This window comes from Lissotriton vulgaris, chromosome 2_1 (genome assembly GCF_964263255.1).
Source record: "Lissotriton vulgaris chromosome 2_1, aLisVul1.2, whole genome shotgun sequence".
In the NCBI taxonomy this organism is placed as follows: Eukaryota; Metazoa; Chordata; class Amphibia; order Caudata; family Salamandridae; genus Lissotriton; species Lissotriton vulgaris.
In genome coordinates this window covers 2,076,476,856-2,076,503,246 of record NC_141687.1, presented here as the reverse complement: position 1 = coordinate 2,076,503,246, position 26,391 = coordinate 2,076,476,856, and the positions used below count along the sequence as shown (strand labels likewise).

Here is a 26,391-nt window from a genome sequence, read left to right as displayed (position 1 = left end):
CAGCCGCAGTCCATCAGGATGGAGGCCCCGTGGGTGAAAGGTGAGGCAGATTGAGAACCTGCAATTTGCAGTGCCGGAGGGGCCCGCTGGAACAGTAGCTGTGATCCCAGGGGGGCTCTCACTCCCACCTCGGCTTTGGTGCATGTGCACAAACTTCAATTGCTTTCCTTGCGGTAGGGCGGTCAACGAGAGAGTCCCCAGTCCCTGAAGCATCCTGGCCTTGCGGCTAGGAGCCTGGGCCCACAGCACGTCTGCGGCATAGCCGATGATTGGTCCCTGTTCAGCAGGACAGCAGTGGTGTGTTTCTAGCGTGTCCCGCCGGGCGGGGGCACATAATTATGTTGTGGGAGATGTGTGGTTAGCAGCCACCGCTGTCCATGTGTCACCTTTCACCGGTGCCCGATCGCCCTGTGTCTGCACCCGGGAGCACGGCTCCACTCACTGCAGACCCGATGAAGTAGGCAGCAAGGACATCCGCGTCAGGATGGTGTCCACAACAGTACGGCACCCCGCAGACAATGTGCTTCGGTGTCACAATCCCCCTCGAATGACTCAAAAAGCAAGCAGGAGATCTGCGATTACTGTGCTTCCTTACTCAGCTGGGGCAGCGCAGCGCAGGTCTGCATTCGCTGGTGCCCCCTAGTGGTAGGCATCACCTCCCAGACGAGTCAGCCGCAGTGGTAGAAGTGGGCGGGGCGGAAGGGCACAGCGTGCCCCTACTTCTAAAAATTATTTCAGTCCGTTCCCCTACTTCTTTCTTTCAAAATATCGTCCCGGGATGGCAAACAATAACTTTTTCATTCAGCTTCCAGGGGCTGCTCGCACTTCTCTGTTGAACTCTAGAGGCTGCAGCAGCCCTTCCCTGAGCTTACACAGACTGCGGGCAGGCCAATTGTCATTCCGATTGAGGCAGATTATCCCTTTCGAATAGCAATGCGCCCGTCCTCTGCCTTTAGCATATCAAGTGCCAGTGAGATCGGAGTTGGTGATTACAGAGGAGCTTTCCCCAGACAGAGTACTGTGGGAAATTTGACACCTTGTGTAATTTGTCAATGTTGTACACAGAGTGAACTGGGCAGGAGCAGTGACTGGACAGAAGAGACAACAGGAAAGGAGAGTTACTAGGGCAGGAGAAGTGACAGGGCAGGAGAAGTGACGGACAGGAGAGGTGATGGGGCAGGAGAGGTGACGGGGCAGGAGAGGCGACGGGGCAGGAGAAGTGACGGGGCAGGAGAGGCGACGGGGCAGGAGAGGCAACAGGGCAGGAGAGGTGACCGGGCACAAGAAGTGACGGGCAGGTGACATGACAGGCAGGTGATGTGATGGGCAGGAGAGGTTACGGGGCAGGAGAAGTGATGAAGCAGTAGAAGTAATGGGGCAGGAGCGGTGATTAGGCATGAGCAGGAGTGGTAACCAGGCAGGAGCGGTGAACGGACAGGGGCAGCGAACGGGGCAGGAGCAGTGAACGGGGCAGGAGCAGTGAACGGGGCAGGAGCAGTGAACGGGGCAGGAGAGGCAACAGGGCACGAGCAGTGACGGGCCAGAAGAAGTGACGGGCCAGAAGAAGGGAGGGGACAGGGGAATTGACGAAGCAGGAGTGTTGATCGAGCATGATCAGGAGTACTGACTGGACAGGAGCAGTGAAAGGGCAGGAGCAGGCGTTTCCCAGGGCGACTGGAAGGGTAGGGGGCCAGTTTAGTTTGGGGGGGGACCGATTTGTACAAGTACAGGAGTTTTAAAAACACTGCAAAGTTCTTTGTATATTCAGCAGGTTTCGGTCAACCATACAAATGGCAAGATAACGTTGGTGATCAATGTACCTGCTGGAGAGAGATGGGAGCATGTTTTGTCTAGTGGCTGTTTTAGTCATCCAAGGTAGCGCAGAGGGGTAATATGCCTGCTGCTAAGAATATGTACCATGTATATCAAACAGCAATATGTTATGTGCATAGTTCAGTTGGTACTGCTTTGTGTTCACTTCCCTAATGAAAGGACACTTGAATACATATGGCCTGGCAGTTTGGGCTGGACTATTCACATTGGGCGCAGGATCAAGACTGATTTGCATATAGCTGGGTCCAAACTGAAATGGCATGGTGAGCAAAAAAACAATGGATTTGGGCCTAGATCTCCCTACTGGGGTGAATGTATGACATTGTTCTGCATTCTGTCCATCAATTGTTCTTTTTGCATTTGTCACCCCGATTGGGACAGGTATGCTCAGACATGAGTCCCGTGCTCTCCATGCCACTGGAATCAAGCTATCCTGACTGATGAGGGCTGAAAGCCCGAAACCGGTCCTAGGATGCTTGTTTCCAGTCCAGGGAGGACCTGGCCTGGCAGTTCGGTCTGGACTGTCCCAATTTGGTGCAGGATCAAGACTGATTTGCATATGGCTGGCTCCAAACTGGAATGGCATGGTGAGCAAAGAAACAATGGATTTAGGCCCAGGTCTCTGAACTAGGGGGAATGTATGACATTGTTCTGCATTCTGTCCACCAGTTGTTCTTTTTGCGATATTATGATTGAGCAGCTAGCTGGCTGACATGAATATGAAGGAGCGTTTGTGGGTTTCCTTGAGTCTTAACACGTGTACAGGAGGAGCCCTGTATTCATGTCCTCAATGTTTGAGACAAAAATTAATCATGGATTCCTGAACAATGAGAGTAAAAGCATTAAGGTAACATGTTGTTCCTGCTTTTATTTCACACACTTTACATAAACCTATATTCCCTATGAGTGTTTGCTTTTTCCTGAATTAAACCTCAAATAGTCAATAAAGTTTCCCCTTTGGGTGAACTTCTAAGCTAACCACAGTTTCGAACACGCACATCAACAATTAATACAAAAATCACAACTTAGGAGCAGCAAATGATATAACCGATAGTCATACATAAAAATTTACATTTTATTTTGATATATTAAAAACAAGGTTAAAAAACTGTATACAATACATAATGGGACAATACATAAGGAAAATGATTCCAGTTTATAAGGGGGTAATACAATAGTCCTAAACACTTTTCTGAATCACACTCCGAATTATATAGTTAGTCTCTTGAGAGGAGTTTCTTTGTTCAATAACTTCGTGTATTTCCACCCAGCAATGCATCGACGTGTTTCGGTTATGGCAAATATTGATTCAGAGCCAAAAACCTTCCTCAGGATTAAAATAATAGTATCCCACTTTAACCATGTATCTAGAATAAAAAATATACACAATATAAGATATACAAAATATACATTGCATGACTGATCAAAACAATACAAACATCATTTTACAAAGTTCTGCTCCTACACATGCGTACACTATATATTTCCTCACATACAACAGTCAACTGCAGATTTTTACATCAGTTACTGTTGAAATAACAACATGTAGATGTGCAAAAACATTATCACATAATCGCCAGTAAAATATTAGTGGGTGAAAAAATCTCACAACCAATTAGGGGAGAACTCTAATGGCTAATATGTTATTTAGCCTAAAGACGAAACATTTGAAATGGGCGTATATAACATCAGCCGATAGCGGGGCGAATATCGTTCCTAAGTTCATAAGATAGGATATTTTGTATTTACCTTCAGTTAAAATCAACAAAATCAATGTCGATGGTGCTGCTATGTTCAGCTACCTTCAGCTACCTAAAAGATCGAAGCAACATAAATGCTTAGCGATTAGAACATTGCGACCTCCATAGTTGTCTCAAATATTACTTAGAGAGTGTGAAACTATTTTCATAAATGTACACACTACCCATAATGGCTATTAACGCTTATAGCCCTGGAAGGAGAATTCTCTCTTTTATTTAAGAAAAATTAACAGAGTGGTGCTCGTGTTCCCTACTACAGTGACCAACACAGCCCATGTACCCTCAGGGGAAGTTAGTAAACGGTGGACCTTATTTATATAATATTTACCTCTTTATTTTCTAACAGTGCGTGTAAACATACACTGAACTATGTCATCACCGTTATATAGATTACGTCGTCTCATCTTGGACGGATACGATCCTTTTCGTAGCTAGACCGCCTGCAGTCTAAGAATATTTTAAAAAGGACAAAACATGAAATTAAAAGCCGTCCTCTCTGTGTTTAGCGGTCTCTCAAAAACCCTAATAGCGGCACATACCTGCTAGTAACAAATCCAGACGGTACGGTGGGGTTCTGACTCCTCGTAATAGCAATTCCTGTGGCCAAACGCTGACTACGAGGTATATATACAGGAAATTTCGCACGCTGATTTTGCACGATCTGTTCTAATTAGGAACGGTTACTTCCGGGTCAGACTATCCCATCCGCACTAGTCAGTAAAGTTGGAAAACGGACTAGGAATTAAACGTAACTACAAATATTTCGAGAAAAAGATACTAAAATTAAACTCATACATACTATATTTAGCTAGCGTGTGTATCGGTAAGTTTGAATCACACAAACCGATATATTTATAAGACATTAAAAGTCGGTACATAATGTCGTGCTAAAGAATTTTATCTCACTATTTAAGATATATAGAACGGCACTATTGTAACACATTGGACAGCCAATGTTTTTGAAAAAATGTAAAATAACAAGAAGATATCATAAAGAGATGGGCATAAATATCCATTCAAAGATGGCGGCTCATAGAACCAAATCGGTCCTGGTTCAATAAGCCTTAAGTATTAGGCATTGTTATACGCCTGCTGTTATGGATAGTGATTTCATACCAGTATTGAAATGTCTCATTCATTGGTTACATACATGTAATTACCATATATCTACATTGTCAATACACATTGGCAATAGATTTAAAGTCCATACATCCAAATGCCTATAACAGAATTATATTTACACAGTATATACATATACATATTGGCATACCATGTTATTACATTAGTCAGGACATATGCATTATTAAAATAAAATCTCCTTATTTTAACAATCATAATTTTATCAATTCTCAGCGTTACTTATTACCATGTTCAGCCACTAATACAAAAAACATTATTGTTGACAACTGGGTCCCCTCAGAAACCACCCTATGCATTTAAGTTCAGCTAATAATGTTTCTTATTAAGTAGGTCTAATTAAATGTTCCCATTCTTCTATTGAATTCAGACCATTCCTAACTGTATTAAGGTACAAGATATACCATTGTTCACGTGCTTTACGTTTTGATAACATATTGCCCCCTCTTTTTCCAATCACATTTTTTCAAGGATAAACCATGAGAAATCATTTTCACCATGGCCTGCCTCGAGAAAATGTTCAACAAGGGGCGCAGTTAATTTTTGTTTTTTATTGCTGACCTCTATTCCTGAAATCTAGTCCTGGCCTCTCTGCCAGTTTCTCCAACATAGCCAAGGCCACAGGGGCATTGAAATAAATACACTATGTTTTTGCTTTTGCAGTTAGTGAAACTCTTAGATTTCAGAACTTGATTATTAAAATTAATCTCCTTCGCTTGCGTACATTGCGGACAAACATTGCATGTCCCACATTTATAGTTTCCTAGCACCACACTATTATCTAGAGTTCTTTGGCAGGAATGTGGCTCTTCTCTATAGGTATGTACTAGAAGGTCTCTTAAATTTTTGTTCTTTTTAAACGCAAACAAGGGTTTTTCGAGTTTGTTAGGCTCATCATGGTTAAGAATGTGCCAGTTCTTATTGACAGCGTTCTTGATTTGGTTGCTTAAATTCGAAAATTGACTCACAAAAACCACCTTTTTAAGGGGCTCCTTCTGTTTCTGTTTCTTATTTTTTACTAACTTATCACGATCATAATTCTGTTATAGGCATTTGGATTTATGGACTTTAAATGTATTGCCAATGTGTATTGACAATGTAGATATATGGTAATTACATGTATGTATCCAATGAATGAGGCATTTCAATACTGGTATGAAATCACTATCCATAACAGCAGGCGTATGACAATGCCTAATACTTAAGGCTTATTGCACCAGGACCGATTTGGTTCTATGAGCCGCCATCTTTGAATGGATATTTATGCCCATCTCTTTAGGATATCTTCTTGTTATTTTACATTTTTTCAAAAACATTGGCCGTCCAATGTGTTACAATAGTGCCGTTCTATATATCTTAAATAGTGAGATAAATATAAAATTCTTTAGCACAACATTATGTACCGACTCTTAATGTCTTATAAATATATCGGTTTGTGTGATTCAAACTTACTGATACACACGCTAGCTAAATATAGTATGTATGAGTTTAATTTTGTATCTTTTTCTCGAAACATTTGTAGTTACGTTTAATTCCTAGTCCGTTTTCCAACTTTACTGACTAGTGCGGATGGGATAGTCTGACCCGGAAGTAACCGTTCCTAATTAGAACAGGTCGTGCAAAATGAGCAAGCGAAATTTCCTGTATATAAACCTCGTAGTCAGCGTTTGGCCACAGGAATTGCTATTACGAGGAGTCAGAACCCCACTGTACCGTCTGGATTTGTTACTAGCAGGTATGTGCCGCTATTAGGGTTTTTGAGAGACCGCTAAACACAGAGAGGACGGCTTTTAATTTCGTGTTTTGTCCTTTTTAAAATATTCTTAGACTGCAGGCGGTCTAGCTACGAAAAGGATCGTATCCGTCCAAGATCAGACGACGTAATCTATATAACGGCGATGACATAGTGCAGTGTATGTTTACACGCACTGTTAGAAAATAAAGAGGTAAATACTATATAAATAAGGTCCACCGTTTACTAACTTCCCCTGAGGGTACATGGGCTGTGCCCTTCCAGGGCTATAAGCGTTAATAGCCATTATGGGTAGTGTGTAAATTTATGAAATTAGTTTCACACTCCCAAAGTAATATTTGAGACAACTATGGAGGTCTCATTGTGTAAATTTATGAAATTAGCTTCACACTCTCTAAGTAATATTTGAGACAACTATGGAGGTCGCAATGTTCTAATCGCTAAGCATTTATGTTGCTTCGATCTTTTAGGCACCTGAAGGTAGCTAAAGGTAGCTGAACATAGCAGCACCATCGACATTGATTTTGTTGATTTTAACTGAAGGTAAATACAAAATATCCTATCTTATGAACTTAGGAACGATATTCGCTCCGCTATCGGCTGATGTTATATACGGCCATTTCAAATGTTTCATCTTTAGGCTAAATAACATATTAGCCATTAGAGTTCTTCCCTAATTGGTTGTGAGATTTTTTCGCCCACTAATATTTTACTGGCGATTATGTGATAATGTTTTTGCACATCTACATGTTGTTATTTCAACAGTAACTGATGTAAAAATCTGCAGTTGGCTGTTGTATGTGAGGAAATATATAGTGTATGCATTTGTAGGAGCAGAACTTTGTAAAATGATGTTGGTATTGTTTTGATCAGTCATGCAATGTATATTTTGTATATCTTATATTGTGTATATTATTTATTCTGGATACATGGTTAAAGTGGGATACTATTATTTTAATCCTGAGGAAGGTTTTTGGCTCTGAATCAATATTTGCCATAACCGAGACGCGTCTATGCATTCCTGGGTGGAAATACACTAAGTTATTGAACAAAGAAACTCCTCTTAAGAGACTAACTATATAATTCGGAGTGTGATTCAGCAAAGTGTTTAGGACTATTGTATTTCCCCCTTATAAATTGGAATCATTTTCCTTATGTATTGTCTTATTATGTATTGTGTATCTTTTTTAACCTTGTTTTTTAACCTTGTTTTTAATATATCAAAATAAAATGTACATTTTTTGTATGACTGTATCGGTTATATCATTTGCTGATCCTAAGTTGTGATTTTTGTATTGATTGTTGATGTGCGTGTCCTAAACTGTGGTTAGCTTAGAAGTTCACCCAAAGGGGAAACTTTATTGACAATTTGTCTTCTGGTACCCTACCCCTTCGGTTTGTTTGGGTCCCTCTCTTTTGTTAGAGTTAAACCTCAAATAAACATGTTTATCCATTGTTTTAATTAAATAACGTTATAAGCTGTAACTGGTCAGTGAAATGCTAAACGTACTAAAATTGGTATGTTTTGCTATTTCTAGCCACACCCCTGACTCCGCCCACTGATTCAATCTTCGGTTATTCCCGCCCCCTGATTCTCCACCCACAGTCTCCCTACTTTTTTTTCCCACTTCGACCACTGGTCAGCCGTCACTTCAGCCTGTCCCAGCGATCCGTGGCTGAGTGGTTTAGCTGCTGGATGGGACGGGTCTGACCGAGCAGGCGTCAGTTGCACGTCGCTCCCAGCTGCCTCCTCCTTTGGTACACTGTCCTCACATCTCTGAAGTTTGCTCTGCGGGCAACCGCCATCTTCTAGTGCACCTCGTTGCTTGGTAGGCTCACATGCTAAGTCTTTGCCAGTTGCAACCCATCATAAGCGTTTGACCCGGTTATTCAGACTGCATGTTGGGCTTTACAAGGATTTCGTTTTTTACATCTAGTGCCGCCGCTGATACAGAATGATGCCGGATAGTGATCCCGGGCTGCAGGAGCCTCACGCAAGTGCGGGCAACTTGCTTGCTGGCTGGCTCATTAGCGCTCCCCCGTCCCCCTCCCGCCCCCCCGGGGCAGTGCCAATGCTTACACCATTACTGCTTCAACTGAGTCACATTCCAGGATGCTTCTGTGGTAACGAACATTCTGAGTGAGATTTATATGAGGACAGTATTGATGGATCCCTTTTTCAGTGTTATGTTTTCTCCATGGTTTAAATTTTTTTTTAGAGGAGAGGTGAATTCTAGATTTAGAATATGGCAACTGCATCTCCACCATTAATTGGGAGAGTTCCACATGGAGAGGGTAGAGAATGCTACTACCACTTAGCCTGCCATTAAAGTACTGGCTGTGCTGTAGTCTGCTTTGCCCCTCTGCTCTACTGGCTGGATTTCCTGTTTTCAGCTGCTGTCTGCCAGTGACTTGTAAAACCATTGTCTCCCTACCAACATACATGCTCCCCCCCAAATACCGGGGCCATGCTGTAGTGTGGCTTACTATCACTTACTATTATGGTTGGTTAAACCCAGTAATGTCATAACAGAACCATTGTAGAAGAAAGAATTATAATACCCTGTTAGAACTGTGTTCTTGCTGTTGGTCTAATAACACATAGAGCTTGAATTTCTTTTGCTATTCCGACATGCTTCAGTAATACTTGCTAAGATATTTGCACACTCGTAGAACAGCACTTTTTTCTGATTTTCATAGGGATCTGGATAAATGAGAATATGTACATTGATGGGTAGTGCACTGCGAAACTCTGCTTTTGATACAGTGTTGGCCTGTCCTTAAAGGTGGAGGAGCCCCGCACACCTACCATTTTGCAAACATGAAGAGTGTCTGTCAGGCTGAGCAAATGACAGCCTGACACACTGTTCATGTACAGGTCAGGCAGCCGTGTGCTGCCTGAGTTGAACTTTGTGGGGTAGAAGATTTCAGAGACATGTAGGCGTAACCCTCTCAGTGCTGCAAAGTGCTTGAAGGGCCTCCCTCTGCCTTACAAGGGGGCGCATCACAGATAGAGGATGCTTCTGTTTTAAGACCTGCAGCGCCCTGGGCTGACTGTCTATAAGTGACACTAGTCGCAGAGTGGGGTTCTGTCAGCAGTCTCACTGACCCCATCCCATTCTGTGACAAGTGAGGGACTGCCGCCTCCTCTTCTTAACTGACCCATAACAAGTTGAACCAGTGAGAGGAGGCAACAGTCCTAATCCCCCAAGAACCAGTGAGGCTTCCCTTCCTTCACCCAAGATCCCCGCCGTGGTAAGTATTTTTTTTTAAAGTTTAGTGCCTTTATGAATGTACGTGTATCTGTGCGTGCTTGCTGTGAATGAGTTTGTGCATGTGTATGGGCTTGTGAATGGTGGGTGTATGTGTGCACATATGTGAAGGCATGGGTGTGAGTATGTTTGTGCCTGGCCCACCCCCGTCGAATTAGCTGCAGCAACTGACTTCTTATTAAGAAGAATGCATGACTTTTATGCTTAATTGAAAATAGTGTTTGACCTCTTTGTCAAGTACAATGGAAGCTCTTCACTGAAAGAAATAAGTCCTGCATAGCACACCTGTGTGGTTGCTGTGTGCTTGCAAACGTTTTTCAAGAACATTCTATGGCTCTTTGTCATTCACAAGTAGTTTTCTGTCAAGTGCAACTCAAACATTATTCTGCAATATTGTTTTGTTATGGGCAGCAAGTGTTGTAGCATTTTTGGAGCTGTAAGTGGATCTGTTGCAGCTTTTCACCGTAAATCTTTATTTAAGCTATTTAAGCTATTATTTTAAATGTAGTGCCTTACTTACAAATAAGTATCTTGATTGTTTGTTCAACTAATTAATGCATTTTTATTTTGTTAACACTAATATGCTTAACTTTTATTGATTTCTTGTATTTTTTTAAATTTTCTTTAGTCAGAAAATGAGAGGAACTACCATATATTCTACCAGCTTTGTGCATGTGCATCCCTGCAAGAATTTAAGAATCTACACCTGGGTACGTTTGGTTCTTTTGATAAAATAGCTGATCATCTACTTGTACGATGTGTTCGCTAAAATATTTTTTCATCTCTAGTGAGTGCCAATGAATTCAATTATACCAAACTGGGTGGAAATACAACTATCGAAGGTGTTGACGATAAAGCTGATATGAAAGAAACTCAAAAGACATTCAGATTGCTGGGTGAGTGGCACAACCGTTAACTTTCTGTAGAAAAATGACATGCTTATTCCTTAAACTCGTAGCGCCCATGTCTCTAAATTAATTTTACCCCATTTACTAAGGAATGCGTTTGTGCTAGGCCCTAGCTGCATTCAAGATGATACATTGTTCATCTATGTTTCAAAATTAAGCATTTTCACATAATCAGTGGCGTAGCAAGGGGGAAGGGGTACACGTTTGGAGTTTGGCGGACCCCTCCATCTTACCTGTGGCCATTGCTGGGCAGGAGACACAGGGACTGTCATCACGCTCCCTTCGCCCCAACTCTCACCTACAGTCGTCGCGGGCAGCAATGCCCCTACCGCCACGTGCAGCAACAGGTCTAGCTACATCACTGACCAAAGTGCTACATATAGAGGTATAAATGGTTCTGTTCATTTCAAAAAGGTTTAAGGAAATAAAGTACAGTCTAGAGGGTATAATTTCTGATAAATAGGGAAGTGATGAGGAAAGACAAGTAAAAAAAGATGTGCTTTGAAGTGGGTGTGATAAAGGGCTCAAGTCACAACATTTTTTAGTTTTGACTACTGACTTTTTTGGAGATCTGCCCGCCATTATCAAACCCCTTTACAAGAAGCCAAACACATTTGCTTTGCCAGTACATACTCTGTGTGTGGTTATTTGCTTTTTAGATCACAATCTCTTTGTGTATAATGCACATACTTATGGGATGCTTTATGAATGTGGTCCAAAGTAAAGAAATAGATTTGATGGCCTCTGTTAAACATTATCCTCAGTTCGGATGAGTTCATAGCTGGCAAAAGACAGCATGTCTTTCAGATAATCTGGCATGCAAAGCACAGAGATATATTGTTAAAATGAAGTAGAATTCTCAAATTGAAAGTGATGATACAGTGTATTAGCCACCTCTCTTAACATATCTCCTCATCCGATGAACCTTTCTTATCCACACCGAGGGGTGAAGAGAGTTAGTGTAACCTCAAGCAATATCAATTAACAGTGTAGTCTATTTGGCTACACAATGAAGACCAGGTAATCTTCGGGATGCACAGGCAACAAGCGGAATGCTGACTCAATATCGGTTTTTGCTAGCAACGCCCCCCCACCTAGCTCCTTCACTTTCTGAACCGCGGCATCAAAGGACGAGTACGTCACTGAGCACACTGCCGGGCCGATGGCATCATTTACTGATGCACCTTTTGGTGCGGATAGATTGTGAATCATCCGGAATTGTCCCGGCTCCTTCTTGGGCACTACTCCCAGAGGAGAGCACACAAAGTTCACCCATGGAGGAGCCGGGAACGGGCCTGCTACTCGGCCTAAGGCCCGCTCTTTTTCCACCTTTGTGGCCACAACTGAGGGATGGGTCCTTGCTGAAACTTGGTTCCTACATTGACTAATAGGGGGAACATGAGACGCTGGGATACGAAATCCCCTGGAAAAACCCTCAAATAACATCCTAGCAGCTGCCCTGTCCGGGTATTTATTCAACCAAAAAATCATCTTTTCAATATTCACTGGAGTAGGCAGTTTAGGCTTGGGGGGGCTTGCTATCCTTAGGGGCTGTACCCCCCCGTTCTTTGGATTTCTTGTTGCACCTTGGTTCGGGATGGGACGGGTGACCGCAGTAGGCGCAGGCGTGTTTGAACTTGCACTGCCCGGGGGGCCATGTGCAACCTTTGCCATTGAATGCCCAACATGTGCCTTTCTTCTCGCCCGGCCCTCCCTGGGAAGTCCGAAAGGGCTGCCTCGCCGGGTGTTCCCTATTGCTTACGCTCTCTAACCAAGCATTGACCTCAACCTGGTCCCAACAAATGGAGGGGTTTTCCTCCTTCGCCCAGCGAAACTCCCTCTCGTATGTCAGCCAGGCTGACACCCCGTGGGTGGCGTGAGCCTTTACAATCTTATTAGTATAAAACACCAGCGGAATCGCCAACTCAGGCCTCTTTTCCAACAACACTGAGACGGTTATTGTCTCCTCTATCCTAGGTCTCCGCTCTCGGAAGGAGTGCTCTTTCCCATCCCTGTCCTTGTAATCCTCGTCTCGTCTCTTCGGCCTGATAAGGGAGAATACATCTACGTAGGCACCTTTCCAAATCTTCTCTCGCATTTCCATACTCACATGTGTAGCTAACATCCCTGACTGAGACAACACGTTCCCCTGACTAGTTCCCACCTCGGTGCTCCTCAGTGTAGCATCCCCAGGCTTACCTCCTGTAGATGGCCCCGCTATCGCTGTCGCGTGGGGCTGGGCTCCAATCGCTACACTGGGCAACGTTTAACGCGACTCGACTAAGAGCGCCAACTGCCTCTGAATATCCTGCAGCGCGCCCTGCTCTGTGGCCTGCGGGGGCACCCACGGTGCCGCCGCCCCAGCGCTCACTCTCTCTAATACTTTCTGCTGGGCTGATAATTGGCCTACTAATGTGGAAACTGACACCAGCAAGCTATCCAACGGATCGCCAGCAGCTGCCACTGCAGCCACCGGCTGCGGTGGGAGTGGGGCCGGAGGGACCGTGACTAATGGTATCGCGCCTCCCGGGGCCAACGCCTTCAGTGCCTCCCTAATCTCAGACAAAACTGAACCCACTGGGTCTACTGGCGTGGCCACATTCGGCATAGGATCAGAAGGGAAAACCCGCTCTGCATCTAACGGAGGTATGGGGACAGGACCTACTGATCCCTCGTCCTGTTTCCCCCTGGCAGGGCTAGGCCTACTCTTTGCCCCTTTCCTTTTAGGCTGCACCTTGGCCTTCTTCTTTACTGGTGGACAAGCGGCCTTCGGTGGCACCCCCCTGCGCGGCCGCTCCACTACCTCAGGCTGCTCCCCCCGGGAAGAATCGCTCTCGTCCCCGCTATCGGGAGCCTCCTTGCTCAACTTCTTTAGCAGCAATTTCATAATCTGCGCTAGTTCAGGTTCAGACTCCTTTCGCTTTTGTCCTCCCTTTTTTGGCGCCATGCTAACTATATCGCGCTTCGCACTACCTTGCTATAGCACCTAACGCGCCCCGAGTTCCCTGTTCCTGCACCCCTAAGCACCGTTCACGCCGCCCGGCTGGAGCCCGCACCACGAGGATCCCCGCACACAGCCGTAAGCCCCGTAAGGCAGCGACACTCCAATCCCTTCCCAGCACCTACCGTGACTCACGGCTGCCCACGAGCCCCCCCGAGGCACTCAACCCCTTACCTGGCTACACGAACGATGCTCGATCCTTCTGCTTCTAGTTTCGGGAAGCCGGCACGGATCACGAGAATGGCCAGGTGCCGGCGTGAGCAGTCAGGTATCCAGGAGTGATAGCGGGAACAGAGACCCCAGTCACAGGGAGTTGACCCTAAATAGGCCCAGAGTCTCCACCCCCTGACCCTCGGGTCACGCGATATCGCCGAAGCGGAAATGGGTCGGCCGGACGCCGATTGGGCCGTCCGCCCGACCAACCACCAGAGACCAGGAGCGGGCGGGGTCCGGAGAGGCCGGGTCCTAAGTGCGCGCGTCGCGGTTCTCCGCGCTTGTCATTAATAGTGTAGTCTATTTGGATACACAATGAAGACCAGGAATCTGTAGCTAGGGGTGAAGAAGGTTTATTACAAATTCTAAATCAAATTAAGATAAACAACTCTTAACACCATGCTATCAAGGTACAGAGTAACAGGCAGGCCCAACCTATGGAAGGAATTGAGGTGGACCAATATTAGGCAAGCATTCTGTTCAGTCACAGCAATGCAAAATATCAATAGGGATATCTGATGGTCAGAAAAGTGTTGCAAGTTTTGTTGTCTATACATGAGTAAATCTAAATCACCTAAAGTAAAGTTCCAGCCAAAGGATGGCTCTAAAAATCTAAAGCATCTAAAAAATCAGGTATTTCCATGATGGAAACAAGAACTAGGCGAGGAAAAAATAAGTAGGAAGTTATCAGCATTTCAGAAGTTTCAGCAAAGAATCGAGGAAAGCATGGAGGTCTAAACCTCTCAAAGTCCAAGGAAAAGTGCTCTAAGCATTCAGGGGAAAGCCTCTGAAGGGATCTGTAAAGGCAGCTGCAAGAATCTAAAGGGGATCTGAATTACAGCTGTGTGAACACTAAGTTATAACACACAATAGTCTTCTTGGGCAATACCCCTTTGCACGCATCATCAAGGGTCTTTTGTCTTTCTACACTTCTCACGTTGTAGACTGGAACAATTTCCAAATATCCGACACCAAACATGGGAATAGAATAGTCTAGGCACCCACAAGCCAGGTTGAAACATTGCTGAATAGCCCTTTCAATTAACACAGTGGGTCTCCAAGTTCTTTCATCAAGGTCTTCTTCTCAGGCTCTTTATCGCTAGTACAGTAATGTATCTGTTCTACAACTAACAATTTGTGTGAATACCTACAGGAAATATTGTGTTAGAAGAAAATGAAAACCTGCAATTATGTAACTTGAAAAATTATAGGTCTAAATTATTACCTGAAAGTATCAGCATAAGTTCACATTAAATATATCTGTGCACATTTAAACACCAACGAATATAAATGATCAGTGAATCAGGTTCATGTTACGTAAAGTATACAGTAAATCCTTTGAATAATCATGTGTATGTAAGGCTAAGAACTATATTTAAATGAAGTATATGAAATATTAATGCACACATTATATAAACTCTTTATCGTTTCTATTGTAATCACATTCTACATATGTGAGAAGGGTCGTTTTTCAGTTATCTAAACAGTAAACGTTATTCAATGTATTAAGAAACACATTATGCAAGTCAAAATTCATCTTTATAGTAAGTACATATCAACTTAGTAAGGATGGTATTTAATTTCTCTTGTAATACCGTGGAACAGAGTTTGAGTATCATCATCATCAAAATTACTTTATTCGGTATACAGCAACACCATAAAAGTGCAACACAATTTAAAAATCACAAGGATTAGTGCCTAATACAAAGATGCCTATACAATCAGTGCAAAAATATTAACAGATGTCTGTAAAATTCATCTTAAGTCATAAAGATAAAAAGCCTTGCTAGAGATTTGGAGTTCTGGAATTCCTGAGCAGGTTACATTATAAAGGTATGTCCGGAATGAGACCAGGAAAGTATAAATCAGGCGTGATGGGAGGTGAATCCCCCTCCAGCATAGTTCATTATAAAAAACATCATGAGTACTAGTGCAAAAAATTAACATCAAGTGCCATCATCCAACATCTTTTGTATTTCTCAGTCTTGCAGCCATCCTTAAAAAGTTAACAGTGCAAAAGAGTGTTAAAGCCTTTACGGACAATTTTAAAAACAACAGAGCCACCTTTCCCTGTTTGAACCTAGCATTCTTTAAAATACATTTTAAAAATAACTTCTGGGGGTAAGCGTAGTCGGGGCATCACAAAACAAAGCAGAGCATGTCGTGCAGAGACTTTTGGTCGCAGCCGCAGGGGCCCCTCAACTCAGTAGATGTTATGTACCCCGAAGGATCCCCAGTGTGTGGTGAAGTAGGTTCAGCCTAAATAAGGTCATTAAAAATCTGTCCTGTGCATTAAAAAAATAGGACAGGTATGGTTCCATGCCTATGCTGGATTTAGCCAGGAGGTGGGCTCTCACCGACAGTTTAGCCAGCTCTGTGTCTTCCCATATGGAAGCCATTTTCTGTAAGAATGCTGACTTGACAAATTCAATAGTCCTACAGTAAATGCACTGTAGTTATAATGCAAAATACAAAACGTATTTTAATATTGTTAGACAACAGAAAAATAATGTATTAAATGCGCTTTCATATTATGTGTCCGTTATAAAGTTGTGACATGTAACAAAGTGTACTGCAAGTTGTGACATGTAACAAAGTGTACTGCACTGCACAGCACCAGTGACATGCATGACATAGCGCCACTTTGTAGTTGTGTGCCTTGATGCTGATTGAGTGAGGAACATTCAGGCACCACCTGCCAGAGTTAAATGGAAAGGAGAAGAAGAAATGTTGAACATGAAAATTGTAGAGAGCAGTTCGGGGTAATTGAGGACGTACAGAAATGTAGTGAGGACAGAGGCGTGAAAGACTCAGGCCAGGCCATGAATATGTATGAAACAATGAGGAACTGTGAGATAGAAATGAAAAAGAAGTCCGAGAAAACTGAGTGTAGAAGAGATATGAGCGGACAACTACAGCATGAGTAGGAGATAAATTGAGGCATTAAATAGAGACATAAAGGGGGGGAGTAGCTGAGAGTAAGGGTAGCAACATATTTGAGAAGTGTATTTACATGTTGCTTAGCTGACACTGTGTGCATGATGTAGGTGAAAGATAGGTATAAGTCAGAAATATGAACCAGATCTGAAACCTCTTTATAATCATAGAGGACGGATAAAGCTTGTCTCAAAAGTTGTTTAAATACTCATCATGAGTTTCCACTTATAATTTAACAAGATTTCTGACTTTTTAGGGTTTCAAAAAAGTCTCAAGGATTTGTAAGTTACACATAACATATATTTGTATGTGTTGTCCTGATAAAAAGTAGATTAGCATTTGGAATGTGACAGAGCAATGACATGAATAAAGAGAGATAAATAAAGGATGTCTACTTATTTTCTAAATATGTACAAATGAATTTAAAAAGTGAAGCAAAACAATCACAATCAAATCAGGATACAAAGTCAGAACTCGGACGTATGGATAAGATGGGCTCTGTAGTAGCAGTTGCACAATTGATTCATCAGGGTTGCCAGTAATTTACCAATAGTGACTTATGTATAAAACCTACCAACTGGAAGATAGAACATAAGGTGGTGAAGAGCACTCAAGGGAGATAATTTTTTTATAGTGGGATGTATGGAAGGAGATAGGTGATAGAATATGGGAACTTTTGTGAAAGACTGGTACAAACAACCACTATGGATGAATTTGCAATCAGATGATAATCTGAAGGCTATCATTGCCAGAGACCTCAGTTGTAGTGATGGAGTGCCATGGGTCTTTGACTGACCTAGTGATGCATTGGTTAGGCATTAACAGAAGGACGCTAAACTGGAAATACCTTAGAAAACAGATCAAAGCCACAAATTAGAGGGAATCCTCTGTAAAAAGTCAAAGATGAACAGTATTCTTCATTTATTATTCTTTTCTTGGCATCAGTATAAAAATTAATATATTCCTTGGTGCAATTAAAAATATGTATAATAACAAATCATTACAAACAATCAATAAAATCACCATTTTATACTGATGCCGAAAATAGAATAATCAATGAAGAATACGGACTCACGTGTTGCTACATTTATATTGTAAGTAGATTTCCTTTGGTTCACTGTATATTGAATATATCTTGTTACATTAGCATTGAAGCACACAGAAAGGAATACTTTTTATACTGTTTTGCCATTCCCGGTCCTTTCTGGTTAACCTGGGTAGCTCTCTCTTTTTGAAGGGTGACAGAGCTACACCAGAGGTCTATTCATGACCCCATCATAACAGATACAAATCCCAGCGAGTCTTTTAAGCTTTCGCCCTTCAGAGGTAATAAAATGGACATCACAGTGGTGGGTAACAGTTACCTGTAATTCAGTGAAGGGTTGCTCTTCATGGTAAACTTGTCCTTTACAAATACACGTTATGTTATGAGATTAAAGAATCATGTAATAAGACTTAGTGAGAGAATTGTCAGTGCGTGTTATTTTATTTATTTATTTAAAGAGTTTTATATAGCGCTGGCTAGACCTGAAGGTATCAGAGCGCTTTACATGAAAATCAACAATGAAACAGAAAAAGATCAACAATTACAAAATACATAAAAAAAATAGGCAATATGTTAGGAGAGGAGGGAGAGGAGAGAGAAAAGTAGTGGAGGGGGCATGGGAGGTGAAAAGGGAGGATAAGGGGAGAGACGAAAGGAAGTCTGCATAAAGACCGACTGGGTAGGTGACGACCAAGGAGGGAATCCATGGCCCATCTCACCTATATCTAATCCAGGTAGCTTCATCGGGCATCAGTCAAACTAGTTCAGTCTCAGTACATTAAGAGAGGAGGGAAGTGGAGACAGATAGAGGGAGGATGCGGAAAGAGACAACAGGAGAGACAAAAGGAAATTGTCTAAAAACCGACTGGGTAGGAAACGTCCAAGGAGGGAAATCCCCGACCTGTCTCCCCAATAGCTAAACCAGGTAGCTCCATCGGGCATCAGACAAAATAGCTAGGTCTCAAATTGACGAGGGAAAATTCACAGATAGACAGGGTGGGGGCTAAGGGCCAGGACAAGTGAGGGCAAAGGTCAGTAGTAGGAAAGTGGACAAGAGTAGAACAGGGAGGGGTAGGGGGGAGGAGGGAGTATACATGACAGGTCTGGAGATAGCATTAATCCTAAAACCGACGAGAGTATGCAGTGACTATCCTGTTTACTATAGCACCCTTTTGTATATATATATGCAGCTGATGGGAGAAAAACTACAGTTTAAATAAATTTGTGAGAAAGTGGCTGAGGTAGATTTCCAGAGTCAAAGTCAGGAGAAGTGGTCTAGCACGATATGTGTTGTGATTGAGCGATTGAACAAAAACAAAACAAAATCACATGTCGGTCCGAGATTTCCTATTGCTGGATCCAGTTCAAACCATCTGCAAGCAATGCAGGGAGCTGATCAGGTGATCAGAGCAGAACTTGGCCGGTATCGGGGCCTCAAAGAGGAGCTATGGGCAACATTATGCACTCATCGATAGGCTCACCTTAGGTCCGGTGTGGCATCAGATGGGGGATGCAGCTGAGAGAGCGTGCCAGGCCGAGTGGAGAGGGTAACCAGGCTGTCGAGCACTACAAGGCTGAGGTTATCGTGGCCAAATAAAAGTACCTTAGCAGAAGTCTGAGGCAGGATGTCGGGATGTCCCCGCAGCTCGTTGAAGGCGTGCCCAGGGATTAAACCTCCGTCCGAGGCCCGCAGAAATAATGGTAAATTAATGGAATCACATAGTAGCAAGAATAATGTGTCTAAATCAAAAGTAGAATTAAAAAAGGTTCTGAACATCCAGGAGTGATCGTAATGTGAAAGAAAGGATGAGTTGCAGTACACTAAATTGAATTGTTTTGGGAAGTGGGCACAATAAGTAGGCATGGCAGTCTGAATACCAACCTCATTTGATTTCATAAATATAATAATCGTCTTCTGAAGAGGAAACAAGAACTGCAAAACAGCAGTAAATACCTGCACTAGGCATTTTCCATTTCAAGAACTACCCTTCCTGCTAATGGAACCCTCTCTTTTGCACTACCATAGAGTATCATGTCATTCATTTCATTTAATTTAATTTCATTCATTAGTCTTTATTTCGACCAAATTGATCATAAAAGACAAGAATATATACACCACCACAGGATACATAAAACCCATTTCTTGTCAAAGACTATACAAATAATATAATTGTATGAAGTTAAAAAACATCGAATTAAAAAGGTTTATAAAAGCATGTAAAAAAAATGTAACGTAATGTATTACTTGTAAAGCGCACTGTTGCCAGCCGGCGTCCTTGCGCTGTATACCGCTGGGGAACCCGTCCTGGCTTTCCCTGTGGGATGGTCCCTGCTGGGAATCCCCAAGGTGGAGCCAGGCATCCCCGGCATTGATGGGGCCGTTGTGGAGATTAGGCAAGCTAATGCCCAGAGTTGCCGAGTGGGACCCTGGTTAGAGTAGGCACCGAGGCGAGAATTATCGAGTCCGCTGACCCTGGTTCACGACCCTGCCACGTCTGGAATTGAACCCTGGTCCCGGGCCGACTTCTGCTCCCGGGTCTGCCGCCTCTAACCAGTGAGCCACACCACTCCAATATGGGCTAAGAAGACAGATTCGTATAATAATCAACAATTGCTGGTCCTAGTTCAAATACACCGATGCTAAGAATTTATAAATATTTATAAAACAGTATAAAACAATACCATAAAACTACTAAGCAGAAGACAGAGTAATAGTAGGCACTGCCACAGTGTGCTAGTTTTCGGTCTTTTGATGTAATCTCCACACCCACCCAAGGAACATCGCTATAGCTATCACAATAGCCTCTTGGGTGTTAGTCTTAAGTATTCTAAGCACTGTGTCACTCGACCTAGTTCCAAGATTCCGACATCAATTGTTTAAGCCATTTTCTCTTTGGCGAACAGTAAGCTGGACATACAAAGAGTATATGGTATATTGTTTCGTCCTCATTCTGACAAAATTGACATTTAGTATCTTGGGAAGGATGCCAGGTCTTGGTGAAATCTTTAGTTGGCAATGTTTCCCTATACGGAACTGAACATAAAGTTTTATGTCAATTGGCCTCGTTATGAAGTCCCAAATTCCTCATATAATGGTTCTGGCTTATGCTCCAGGAAGGAACTGGTCAATGAAGAAGACCCAGATTGGCTCAGAATACCAAATCTGATCATAGACCAGTATGCATCTTTAAATGCTTTTTTGGATGGAAAGGTATTATGAGCTGGGTCTTCCCAAAGATGCCTCATGCCCATGTCCACCAGGGATCTTTTGACCTGATATAATCAGCTGATCTTATGGGAAATATCATGTCCTCTGAAGAGCTGAGGCATAATGGGCGAGCTCCGGAGTGGACCAGAGCCTTCTCCAGGGGGCCAATGGTTTAAACCTAGCAACCTTATTCAGTGAATGGCTCCCCATGTCAAAATATAATGGTGTAAGTGGAGTACTCTGGGGGAGACCAACCAAGCCTCATAGAAAACTTTTCTGGGCCTGGGCTAATAAGGACAGATTTTCGAACCCCCAGAGTTCTGCCCCATACGAAATGGACGCCATAACCTTGGCATGATAAATCTTGAGTGCAGGGCCTATAGGCTTTGTCTGGAAAGCCTATGTTCTTTCAAAATCACCCCTGCTATCTGTGAATGTTTAAGTGCCATTGTTTCTATTTGGGACTTCTAATCTAACTTACGATTGATACTTACTCCAAGATAGGTAAACAAATTAATTTGCTCTAGAGACTCATTGCTCATAACCACCTTTGACTTAATGGCTTCATGATTATGTAACACCATAAACTTAGTCTTTTCGACATTTACCAATAGCTCATGGTCACTACAGAATGTCTCAAAACGCAACAGTGCTTTCTGCAGTCCGGTTTGCGTTTTGGACAAAATTAGAGTGTTGTCTGCAAACATGAGTATTGGTACTTTAATGCCTGCAACAGAATGAGAATCAGTTGGACAATCAGAAAAATAACTAACCACACCGTTTATAAAGAGTGAAAAACAGGGTTGGAGCCAGCACGCATCCTTGGCGTACCCCTTTAGAAATTGGGAATTTGGGCGTGGTATTTCCTTGAGCACCCCATCGAACCTGCGCTTTGCTAGATTTGTGCAATTTAACCACCAGCTGCAAAAGTTCGGAGGGGATCCCTAGATCTCTCAATATGGCCCAGAGCTTATTTCTCGGGACCGTATCAAAAGCTGCTTTGAGATCTACAAAAGTAGCGTAGATAGTTCCATCCGCTAACAATACAACACACCAATAGATTAGTACAAAATAAAAAACTTGATCTATCGTGCTTACAGAGGCCCTAAAACTTGCTTGAAATGGGGATAGTATGTTATTCTCTGTTATCCATATCTGAATTCTATTCAGGACCAATCTAGCCATGATCTTTTGAGTACAATCGATCAGGCTGATAGGCCTGTATTTGTTAGGGCTGGAACGGTCCCCCTTTTTGTAAATAGGGAGAATTTCCGCCCCGCGCCATGCCATGAGATAGATGCTCCGCCGGCAATTGCATTAACAAGAAACGAAATGTACCTAAACCAATTTCCTTTGTCACATAAAAATAAATCCACTGGACACAGTCGGACCTGCTGCCCTGCCTTTTGGTGCTGAGGTCACTGCGATTTCAAATTCCTTTAAATGTAATTTTGCCAGGGTCACTACACTTGGAGCTATAAATGGGAGTGTATTCTCAGCAACAGCAAATTGTTGCTCAAAAAAATATACCCATGGGTCTGGGGCAATGTGATTTGATGGAGCACTTCCTTGGCCTCCTCTGCCCCATTTAACAAGCTGCCAGAACGATTGAGAGTTGTTCATCTCACTAGCTTGAAAAAGTTCCTGCCACCTTTGTTCCTCCCATGCCTTTTTTGCCAATTTTTGTGTGGTTTTATACTGCTTGCAGGCTGTTCTTATCCTGTCTACATCATTAGATTTTACGGCCCAGGCCAATTGCTTATATGCCACCTTACATGCCTTATTATACCAGTGGTCATGCTTTGTAAACAGTCTCTTAGGGGTTTTATGAGGTTTAGTGAAAAAACGCCTAATGTTTTTGAACATAGTCTCATGAATGTGTGTAATATTACAATGATTTCAATCTCGCTTTTAAAATTTTCGAGGAGAGCTAATGTATTTGACACCTCAACATTCATGCTTATGGGAGAGGTATCATTTTGAGCTACACAAGACCATTTGACCTTCCTCATATCATTAATAATTATAGCATCAGCGGTCAAAATTACCTCAGCTAGAGACATGTGTGCCGCAAGAGCTGGGCCTTTTATTTTTAACAATAGCGGATCTTGATCGCTTTCGATCATTGTACAAACCTTCATATCCACTATTGATGACCAAAACCCTAGGTTTATAAGAATGTAATCAATTCGGCTACTCCTCAGGCCATTATTGTAGGTGTGTGAGCCTAAGCAGTCTGATGGTGTGTGACAATTTACTGCTTCCACACCCCTTTCAAGGCTAAAGGCTATCAGCTGCAAAGCAGCGTCGGTCCATTTTTTGATGGGTGGGATTTCTAGTTGAGGAATACCCCATTGGGCATCTTCATCTGCACTTAAGTGACCATCTTCATAGTCCAAAGGCTCAAAGGTATTGTTAAAATCTCCAGCAATAATTATGTTGTGCCTTCTCCTTTGTCTAACAAAAAATACTTAAGATCAATTATCGTCTTTGAGGACCTGCCACCCACCAAGCCCCTGGCATAGACATTAACTATAAGTGTCTTTGTTACGTTTTTGAAACAGATAAGCAATGCCAAAACATCCAGGTTGTCGATCTCCACTTCAATTATCTTGAAAGATGAGCTCTGCCTCACCCATATTACTAAACCTCCTGAAGGTCTTCCTTTTTTCCCACCTACTGCAGGTTTATGAAAATTCAAATAGCCATGATGAAAAATTGGCGCCAATGTCCTGGTTTCCTGAAACACTATCATGTCCTGTGTTTCTATAAAATCAGTCCAGTCAGATGAATTAATCTCATTGGACAACCCTGCTATGTTCCACGATACCAATCTCAGTAGGGATGAATCATGGAACACCGTGGTATTGTCTGGAATAACCACCATTGTTGAACCCAATATTGGAGTCGCTGGAACTGGAGTATGTTTTTCTAATAAACTAGAGTTACCCATTTTGGATTGGTCTACACTCAGAAATTGGGCAAGGGTGTAGCGATTGCATGGCCAGCAGGGGGCGTCCCATACTACTCCCACTCCCAAAAGTCTCATCGTTTTACTGTCCGGCCCCGTAGGCAGGTAGTAGTCATAAACACTACGACTCCCAGAATGCCTAGAGGCAGGAAACATGTGGCCTAAGGCGGAACTCACTTAAGCACCTCCCTTCCTCCGCTACGGTGCTTGTCAATTGTTCTGGTTTCTCCGAGGAATGACGGATGGTGTTCCCCGCCGGATTTCAGCACGAAGAGCACAAGCCTTGGATGTTCGGGACTTCGTGTTTTCGTATCAAGTGGACACAGGTATTGAGGCGGCAGGAGCACGGGCTCGCCTCCTCCGCCCCTGAGCTTGAATTGTGTAGATTACTGAGAGAAGCCGCGGTGCAGTCAAAAACGCATGCACTCGCGTTTTTGGTTATTGCGCGTAGCTGGGGGAAAACGGCATTGCTTTGAACGCGTCTGCTGTCAAAGACGCGTTCCGCGTTTAATGCCAGTTTCAGGTGTAGCTAGCTACCACAAACTAGTGTGAACTCCGTATAGGAGAGACGTCCGGAACAGTGTGATTCCAGTGTTGTGTTGTGCAGGAACAACACGGACATTGAGGACAACGTTACTTTTGTGTTTCACTGTGCACTGCCTTTTTGGGAACCCTTCTGTTTTGTTTGCTGAACACGAGACCTACCCTGATATTGCTGGTTAAGCAATCCCTGGAATTTTGCTTTGGACTATAAAATCCTTTGGTCTTTGAACTTGTTATGAGAGGAAAGGGAAGGAATATCCCTGTTCTGCGGTGTCTGTTCTGGTAAGGGTATTCCACGTTATATTGCATATCTTGACTACCCTTAAGAAGAGATAGGTGTTACATATTGTGCAATTCTCTCTCCCACTGCAGAGTGGATGTCCTGCCTGTGTAAAGCAGTTCTTTTGACCAGACTTGAGGGACCTGCTGGAGACATCGCACTATATTATTTTACCTACTTCCCTTTTCCCCGGGGCGCGAGTCCACGCAGAGGGTTCATCTTCCTTTGTTGGGTGTCGCGCTCAGGAGGAATTGGGAGGCATATCATCTACCGTCGTCTCTGCTGGTCACAAGGTGAAGGTTAGTGGCAATTGTATCCTTGAGCTGCTGCCAATCCCGACAAAGGGTCCTAGACACGTCATCTACGCCATCTACCCCTTCTAAACCAGTACCAAGGGGACAGTCTGTGCAAACACTTTCATCTACTTCTGCTCAAAAGGTCACCATGAATTCTCCTTCTGAACCCAGATCAATTGATGGTAAATCAATATTTTGGAGAGGCGAGTCCCCGATTCGCTTAGATTCCTGAGCATTAATAGGTAGGTAATTAATGGAATCTGGAGGGTTCAGCTTCAACCTAATATTTGTTTGGATAAGATGTGAAGTTATTAACTTGAATGCCAACAAGCTTTCTACCAACTGTGGCGATGTGAAAGTAAGGCGAACACAATCAGAACCTATATCTCTCGTGCGATATCTTACAGCAGAAGATATATCCTCCCTGATTATTGATCTGCACTTACGGACATGCCTCATCCACTGCATACTTTTATTGATCAAGGACTGTTCGTCCTCTCTGATCACGCTAGGCAAAATCCTGGGAACGTTAGTTATGAAAATTTCAGACTTTTGTGGCTGAGGACTAGGATTATCTGGAAGCCTTGCTCTTTTAGATGAGCAAATCCTGGGCTGATTAGACGGAACATACTGGGTTTGGAGATCCCTACAATTGAATGTATTAAGCAGCATATCATTTCTACCCGCTATTTCCTTAGTAACGGCAGATTTCCACATGGTATTTGTAATGCTGGATAGAATTATGGGGACTCTTTCCACATTGACTAATTTCTTAGTAGTTGGACATCTTAGATTAGTTTTATTGGATGTAGGCGCTCTGCAAGTTTGGATAGAGGGCAGATCTTTTGTAACTAGGCACTCTTTGCTAGAGCTAGCTTTCAATGCTAAGTTCAGACTGCTTACCATTCCCTTTAGTTCCTTAACTTCCTCCATAAGGTACCTAGTCTGCTCTTTTAAATCGTTTATCTGATTTCCAAACTGAGCTGAACATATACATTGGACCCTTAGAGTATCAATAAAGACCTTCAGTCTCTAACCTTGGCCGTTTATTCTCTTTCAACACCATATTTCACTGGGTAACTCCCACTATTCTTTCCCCCCCACTTGTTTTCCTTTTCTTCATTCTCTCCACCATAATTCTCTTTTATGCTGTTTTCTCTCTCTCCTCTTCTGTAAGAATATTGTTTCTTGATTTTTTTGGGTCATACCATCTTTCCTTCAGGGTGGATTTTAT

At 43.0% G+C, this 26,391-nt stretch overlaps 1 protein-coding gene across 2 annotated transcripts in view; it reads left to right on the top strand.

Moving 5' to 3' along the window:
• MYO5C (myosin VC) overlaps positions 1–26,391 on the top strand; it is a 971,652-nt gene that overhangs the window by 267,464 nt on the left and 677,797 nt on the right. For both annotated transcript variants that reach the window (XM_086958305.1, XM_086958306.1), the window contains exons 7-8: positions 10,384–10,465; positions 10,544–10,651. In XM_086958305.1, coding sequence (XP_086814431.1) covers positions 10,384–10,465; positions 10,544–10,651 — 190 coding nt within the window. The remainder of the gene's footprint in view (positions 1–10,383; positions 10,466–10,543; positions 10,652–26,391) is intronic.